Source organism: Petromyzon marinus, assembly GCF_048934315.1.
Source record: "Petromyzon marinus isolate PM22_M1 ecotype Great Lakes invasive population chromosome 68 unlocalized genomic scaffold, UKy_Petmar_22M1.pri1.0 chr68_unloc.1, whole genome shotgun sequence".
Classification (NCBI taxonomy): domain Eukaryota; kingdom Metazoa; phylum Chordata; class Hyperoartia; order Petromyzontiformes; family Petromyzontidae; genus Petromyzon; species Petromyzon marinus.
Genome location: NW_027422597.1, coordinates 1,240,459 through 1,248,698, shown reverse-complemented (window position 1 = coordinate 1,248,698; position 8,240 = coordinate 1,240,459). Strand labels below are relative to the sequence as shown.

At 41.0% G+C, this 8,240-nt stretch overlaps 1 protein-coding gene across 1 annotated transcript in view; it reads right to left on the bottom strand.

Annotated features, from left to right (window-relative positions):
* Positions 1-7,972: 7,972 nt before the first annotated feature.
* ENKD1 (enkurin domain containing 1) overlaps positions 7,973-8,240 on the bottom strand; it is a 57,399-nt gene continuing 57,131 nt past the window's right edge. Inside the window, exon 7 of the mRNA XM_076058108.1 lies at positions 7,973-8,237. Coding sequence (XP_075914223.1) covers positions 8,230-8,237 — 8 coding nt within the window. The 3' untranslated portion in view covers positions 7,973-8,229. The remainder of the gene's footprint in view (positions 8,238-8,240) is intronic.

Below are 8,240 nucleotides of genomic sequence, written 5' to 3'. Positions count from 1 at the left end.
GGGGATCTTTGTCTTTGTCTGTGTGTCTCTATGGGTCTGGGTCTCTATGTGGGTCTCTATGTGGGTCTCTATGTGGGTCTCTATGTGGGTCTCTATGTGGGTCTCTTTGTGGGTCTCTATGTGGGTCTCTATGTGGGTCTCTATGTGGGTCTCTATGTGGGTCTCTATGTGGGTCTCTATGTGGGTCTCTATGTGGGTCTCTATGTGGGTCTCTATGTGGGTCTCTATGTGGGTCTCTATGTGGGACGCTATGTGGGTCTCTATGTGGGTCTCTATGTGGGTCTCTATGTGGGTCACTATGTGGGTCACTATGTGGGTCTCTATGTGGGTCTCTATGTGGGTCTCTATGTGGGTCTCTATGTGGGTCTCTATGTGGGTCTCTATGTGGGTCTCTATGTGGGTCTCTATGTGGGTCTCTATGTGGGTCTCTATGTGGGTCTCTATGTGGGTCTCTATGTGGGTCTCTATGTGGGTCTCTATGTGGGTCTCTATGTGGGTCGCTATGTGGGTCTCTATGTGGGTCTCTATGTGGGTCTCTATGTGGGTCACTATGTGGGTCACTATGTGGGTCTCTATGTGGGTCTCTATGTGGGTCTCTATGTGGGTCTCTATGTGGGTCTCTATGTGGGTCTCTATGTGGGTCTCTATGTGGGTCTCTATGTGGGTCTCTATGTGGGTCTCTATGTGGGTCTCTATGTGGGTCTCTATGTGGGTCTCTATGTGGGTCTCTATGTGGGTCTCTATGTGGGTCTCTATGTGGGTCTCTATGTGGGTCTCTATGTGGGTCTCTATGTGGGTCTCTATGTGGGTCTCTATGTGGGTCTCTATGTGGGTCTCTATGTGGGTCTCTATGTGCGTCTCTATGTGCGTCTCTATGTGGGTCTCTATGTGGGTCTCTATGTGGGTCTCTATGTGGGTCTCTATGTAGGTCTCTATGTGGGTCTCTATGTGGGTCTCTATGTGGGTCTCTATGTGGGTCTCTATGTGGGTCTCTATGTGGGTCTCTATGTGGGTCTCTATGTGGGTCTCTATGTGGGTCTCTATGTGGGTCTCTATGTGGGTCTCTATGTGGGTCTCTATGTGGGTCTCTATGAGGTGTCTCTATGGCTCTCTGTGGGTCTCTATGGGTCTCGGTATCTGTGGGTCTCTATGTGTCTCGGTATCTGTGGGTCTCTAAGGGTCTCGCTATCTGTGGGTCTCTATGGGTCTCGGTATCTGTGGGTCTCTATGGGTCTTGGTATCTGTGGGTCTCTATGGGTCTCGGTATCTGTGGGTCTCTATGGGTCTCGGTATCTGTGGGTCTCTAAGGGTCTCGGTATCTGTGGGTCTCTAAGGGTCTTGGTATCTGTGGGTCTCTAAGGGTCTTGGTATCTGTGGGTCTCTATTGGTCTCGGTATCTGTGGGTCTCTATGGGTCTCGGTATCTGTGGGTCTCTATGGATCTCGGTATCTGTGGGTCTCTATGGGTCTCGGTATCTGTGGGTCTCTATGGGACTCGGTATCTGTGGGTCTCTATGGGTCTCGGTATCTGTGGGTCTCTATGGGTCTCGGTATCTGTGGGTCTCTATAAGTCTCGGTATCTGTGGGTCTCTATGGGTCTCGGTATCTGTGGGTCTCTATGGGTCTCGGTATCTGTGGGTCTCTATGGGTCTTGGTATCTGTGGGTCTCTATGGGTCTCGATATCTGTGGGTCTCTATGGTTCTCGGTATCTGTGGGTCTCTATGGGTCTCGGTATCTGTGGGTCTCTATGGGTCTCGGTATCTGTGGGTCTCTATGGGTCTCGGTATCTGTGGGTCTCTATGGGTATCGGTATCTGTGGGTCTCTATGGGTCTCGGTATCTGTGGGTCTCTATGGGTCTCGGTATTTGTGGGTCTCTATGGGTCTCGGTATCTGTGGGTCTCTATGGGTCTCGCTATCTGTAGGTCTCTAAGGGTCTTGGTATCTGTGGGTCTCTAAGGGTCTTGGTATCTGTGGGTCTCTAAGGGTCTTTGTATCTGTGGGTCTCTAGGGGTCTCGGTATCTGTGGGTCTCTATGGGTCTTGGTATCTGTGGGTCTCTATGGGTCTCGGTATCTGTGGGTCTCTATGGGTCTCGGTATCTGTGGGTCTCTATGGGTCTCGGTATCTGTGGGTCTCTATGGGTCTCGGTATCTGTGGGTCTCTATGGGTCTCGGTATCTGTGGGTCTCTATAAGTCTCGGTATCTGTGGGTCTCTATGGGTATCGGTATCTGTGGGTCTCTATGGGTCTCGGTATCTGTGGGTCTCTATGGGTCTCGGTATCTGTGGGTCTCTAGGGGTCTCGGTATCTGTGGGTCTCTATGGGTCTTGGTATCTGTGGGTCTCTAAGGGACTCGCTATCTGTGGGTCTCTATGGGTCTCGTTATCTGTGGGTCTCTATGGGTCTCGTTATCTGTGGGTCTCTAGGGGTCTCGGTATCTGTGGGTCTCTATGGGTCTTGGTATCTGTGGGTCTCTAAGGGACTCGCTATCTGTGGGTCTCTATGGTTCTCGGTATCTGTGGGTCTCTATGGGTCTCGGTATCTGTGGGTCTCTATCGGTCTCGGTATCTGTGGGTCTCTATGGGTCTCGGTATCTGTGGGTCTCTATGGGTATCGGTATCTGTGGGTCTCTATGGGTCTCGTTATCTGTGGGTTTCTATGGGTGTCTCTATGGGTGTCTGTGAGATCTATGGGTCTCGGTATCTGTGGGTCTCTATGAGTCTCGGTATCTGTGGGTCTCTATGGGTATCGGTATCTGTGGGTCTCTATGGGACTCGGTATCTGTGGGTCTCTATGGGTCTCGATATCTGTGGGTCTCTATGGATGTCTCTATGGGTGTCTGTGGGTGTCTTTGGGTGTCTATGGGTTTCTCTATGGATGACTGTGGGTCTCTGTGGGTCTCTATGGATGTCTCTATGGGTGTCTGTGGGTCTTTGTGAGTCTCTATGGGTGTCTCTATGGGTGTCTGTGAGATCGCTCCTCGTGGACAGTCTGGTCCCTTCGCCTGATGAAGGCTGTTGTGGCCGAAACGTCGTGAGAATTTTGTTGCTTTATATTTTTTTACCTACGTGACTTTACCGAATAGAACCAAAGACTAAAGAGTATTATTATCAGAGTTGTCTTTGTTTGTTTGCATTTTGACTGGCTTGTGTTGTGGTCATTGCAAACATGATGCCTTGAATAAAGGTGTCAGTTTTTGTGCCAGTTAAAAGGGTAAAAACCTATTACTATATCTTGCTACTGGCAAAGGAGATCTCATAATGTAAATGCTCACCCCGAGCCCTCAATACTCTGATAGTGCGCTGTTTTTTAGTAGTACGCCTTTTGGCGTCTTCTGGTCCAACACCAGTGGAGAGACTAAAGGGGCTCTAAGAAAAGCCGTCTCGGGTGTGGACCAATCAATTTCAAGGACAGTGCCAATATCATTATCAGAGTTGTCTCTTTCTGTTTGGATTTTGACTGCTTGTGTTGTGGTCATTGCAAAACACGATGCCTTGAATGAAGGTGTCAGTTTTTTTTTGTGTGCCAGTTAAAAAGGGTAAAAACCTATTCCTATATCCAGTAAAGAGTATGCCGCGACACGTGAAGGAAACATGGCGATCGGAGAATTATATAATCTTAGTTTATTCGGTAAAGTCACCACGTTGAAGAGAAACAACAAAATAATAAAATATATATAAAACAATAAAAAAAATCTCACGACGTTTCGACCATAACTCAAACGGAGTTATGGTCGAAACGTCGTGAGAATTTTCAAAAAATTTCAAAAAAATTCTCACGACATTTCGACCATAACTCCGTTTGAGTTCTGTTCGAAACGTCGTGAGAATTTTTTTTATTGTTTAATATATATTTTATTATTTTGTTGTTTCTCTTCAACGTGGTGGTGACTCTACCGAAAAAAAAACTAAGAATTATGAATTACTGCAGTCACGAAAGCTTTAAATCAAAATTTGATCGGTCAATTGTTCAGCCGCAAGTGTGTTAACTGCGTTCACCATCCAGCGCACAACTGGTCCAGGTGCTGAACTAGTCACGAATTGGCACGCTTTTTGTTCACGTGACGAACCCCTTGCTAGTCGGTTGCGTTGGGCGGTGGCGGATTTGGATTTCGGGCCGCTCCTGCCGCTAATAATAATCCATGATTGTCGAATTCAATTTTTTAAAAAAATATATATATCCTCTCGTGACGACGTTGAGTGATGTCGCCCGCTAGTTGCTCTTGGAAAGCCGAAAGCGATGTTTACTATAAATGCGTTCCAAAAGGTCTTTGGTATCCTTCGAGGTCACCGCAAAACTACCAACCCCCCCGTTATCAGCGCCCCTACCGTTTTTACAGAGCAATTCACGCCTTGTTGGTCAACCCCGTGCCTCTAATTATATCGCAAAGTCCGTCCGACAACGTCCCATCACAAGGGAGAAACGCAACTTTTTTCAAAAATTTTATTTTTGCTGTGGTTCTCACACCTTGATGATGATTGCTTCTTGTGTAGCGGTCGAAACGTCGTGATTTATTTTAATGTTTTAGATTTTTATTATTTTATTGTTTTCCCTTCTACGTGGTGGTGGTGACTTTACCGAAAGAACCAAGAATAATAATTGTATTGTTTTACAATAATTTTATTGGTTTATATTTTTATTATTTTATTGTTTCCCTATCTACGTGGTGGTGACTTTACCGAAAGAACCAAGAATAATAATTTTATTGTTTTACAATAATTGTATTTTTTATGTTTTTATTATTTTATTGTTTCCCTTCTACGTGGTGGTGACTTTACCGAAAGAACCAAGAATAATAATTGTATTGTTTTACAATAATTTATTGTTTTATATTTTTATTATTTTATTGTTTCCCTATCTACGTGGTGGTGACTTTACCGAAAGAACCAAGAATAATAATTTTATTGTTTTACAATAATTGTATTGTTTTATGTTTTTATTATTTTATTGTTTCCCTTCTACGTGGTGGTGGTGACTTTACCGAAAGAACCAATAATAATAATTTTATTGTTTTACAATAATTTTATTGTTTTATATTTTTATTATTTTATTGTTTCCCTTCAACGTGGTGACTTTACCGAAAGAACCAAGAATAATAATTGTATTGTTTTACAATAATTTTATTGTTTTATATTTTTATTATTTTATTGTTTCCCTTCTACGTGGTGGTGGTGACTTTACCGAAAGAACCAAGAATAATAATTTATTGTTTTAGAATAATTTTATTGTTTTATATTTTTATTATTTTATTGTTTCCCTTCTACGTGGTTGTGACTTTACCGAAAGAACCAAGAATAATAATTTTATTGTTTTACAATAATTTTATTGTTTTATATTTTCATTATTTTATTGTTTCCCTTCTACGTGGTGGTGACTTTACCGAAAGAACCAAGAAAATAATTTTATTGTTTTACAATAATTTTATTGTTTTATATTTTTATTATTTTATAGATTCCCTTCTACGTGGTGACTTTACCGAAAGAACCAAGAATAATAATTTTATTGTTTTACAAAAATTTTATTGTTTTATATTTTAATTATTTTATTGTTTCCCTTCTACGTGGTGGTGACTTTACCGAAAGAACCAAGAATATAAAAATGAATGTTTAAAAAAATATATATATAATATAGTATTGTCATCAGTATGACATACATATACCAAATTTGCAGTCGATAACCACATTGAGAAGTGGGTTAAAATTGAGTTACAAGATTTGAGGATACAACAACAACAACAGCTACAGACAGAGAGTGAGTTAAATAAAAGCGTGTTCATAAAAACCTTTGAGTTCATCCACCTCAAGAGAGACCTCGACGTTAATTTAATGAACACAGCGTGATCATGTGAGACGTGTTTTTTTTGCCAGCATTAAAACAAAAATAAGAACAGACTTCGCCCTTCCTGCCAATAAAAGGGGCGTTAATAAGACACGAATATTAATAATACACCCAATGGTTTTTTTCGATTGTTGTTGGCCTGACTGGATGTGGCTTCACGTAATGTTTTTTTCTTAGGTTTGTTGAAGAATTCTCGTCTCTCGTCTTTTTTGTTGTTTGTAATTACCTCCCTGATTTGTTCTTGACACCTGATGAAGATCGCTTGCGTTGTGATCGAAACGTCGTGATTGTTTTATTTTTGTTTAAACATAATTTCATTGTATTTCCACATACGCGACTTTACCGAACAAAAACCTAATGAGTAATTTTACGCAGTCACGAAAGCTTTAATACTTTATTAATACTTTATTAATAATACAGTTTTTTTTTTGGGGGGGAAGGGGGAATTAGATCGCGTAAATATATAAATGTTGTGTCGTTAAAACCCGCCACCACCCGACACAGCCAACCAGTAAGGGTTGTCACGTAAACAGAACGTGGCCTACCCGCCACTAGCACAGCACAGCCGTTGTGTTGGAGAGCAAATCCACAACATTTATTGAGGTTCATAATAAAGGTTGTTTTTGGGTTAGATCGCGTTTATTTATAAATGTGTCGTAACCCTCCACCACCCGACACGGCCAATCAGCAAAAAAAAAGTGTCACGTTGACAAAAAGACACAAATAGTTCACTACTTTAGCCCACCGGTGTGTTGAGTTAAGTGATGCCGTCACCCTACTGCTGCTATATTTAAGACCGTGAGCAAGTGGAGAGGGCTTTACCATTCTGGCGAATTGCCCGATGATGATGCTGGATGCATTTACCAGCGAAACTTCACAGTACAACTCAAACTGTAAAAGTTGTGGATTCACTCTTCAACAACACACAGGTGGGCTAAAGTAGTGAACTATTTGTGTCTTTTTGTCAACGTGACACTTTTTTTTTTTGCTGATTGGCCGTGTTCGGGTGGTGGAGGGTTACGACACATTTATAAATAACGCGATCTAACCCAAAAAAAAAACCTTTATCGTGAATAATATTGGTCGCGAAAGCTTGCTACGTGTAAAAAATGTATTGAGATATTCTCAATAAGAATAGGAACCTATTCTTATCCCTTCATCATACTTTCAATGGTGGAGATGTTTAACCCCGAGACCCTCATTACTTTGATAGATACAGTAACACCTTGGATTGCGAAGGATAATGCGTTCCGGGAAAAAAAAATCGTGTTTGTAAGCCAAAGCACTCGTACATCAAAGCACTCGTATATCAGTTGTGATCATGTGACACACGGCAGTACAAAAGCGTGTACACGTACTACTGCCGCTCGTATTGCAAGACCCTCGCTCGTTTATCAAATCAATATTTTGATTTAAAGCTTTCGTGACTTGCAGTAATTCATATTCTTAGTTCTTTCGGTAAAGTCACCACGTTGAAGGGAAACAACAAAATAATAAAAATATAAAACATTACAATTATTGTAAAACAATAAAATTATTATTCTTGGCTCTTTCGGTGAAGTCACCACCAGGTTGAAGGGAAACAATAACATAATAAAAATATAAAACATTAAAATTATTGGAAAACAATAAAATTATTATTCTTGGTTCTTTCGGTAAAGTCACCACGTTGAAGGGAAACAATAAAATAATAAAATATTTATAAAACAATAAAAACAATTCTCACGACGTTTCGACCATAACTCAAACGGTCATCTTCAGGTGTGTCAGGTGTGTTGGTTTGCATAAATTTTATGCATAAAATGGTTTGCATAAATTTTATGCGTAAAATGTAAACCATTTATGCATAAAATGGTTTGCATAAATTTTATGCGTAAAATGTATGCAAACCAACACACCTAAAGACGACCGTTTGTGTTGTGGTCGAAACGTCGTGAGAATTTTTTTATTGTTTTATATATTTTTTATTATTTTGTTGTTTCCCTTCAACGTGGTGACTTTACCGAAAGAACTAAGATATATAAATCAATATTTATTTTACAATTTTTTTTTTGCTCGTCTGCCTTGCAAAACACTCGCGAGATCCAAGTTACTCGCGATCCACAAAGTTTGAATAAACCCACACTTACATTCGCATCTTTACTTCCATGTATTCTACGAATAATTTAAAACACACATCTCCATATCAATGCACACATATACTTGCATACACATTGGACACAACGCATACGTGTTTCATAAAACCAACCACGCTTTTATGCGTACATCCGCATTCCAATATAAACCTAAGTAAAATGCATGTACATTAAAACACGTGCGCGTGCTCGTACCACTGAAACGCCCAGCCTCTCTCCTGCAACGACTTCCTCTATGGGGCCGTCCATAAATGACGTCACGCACCTA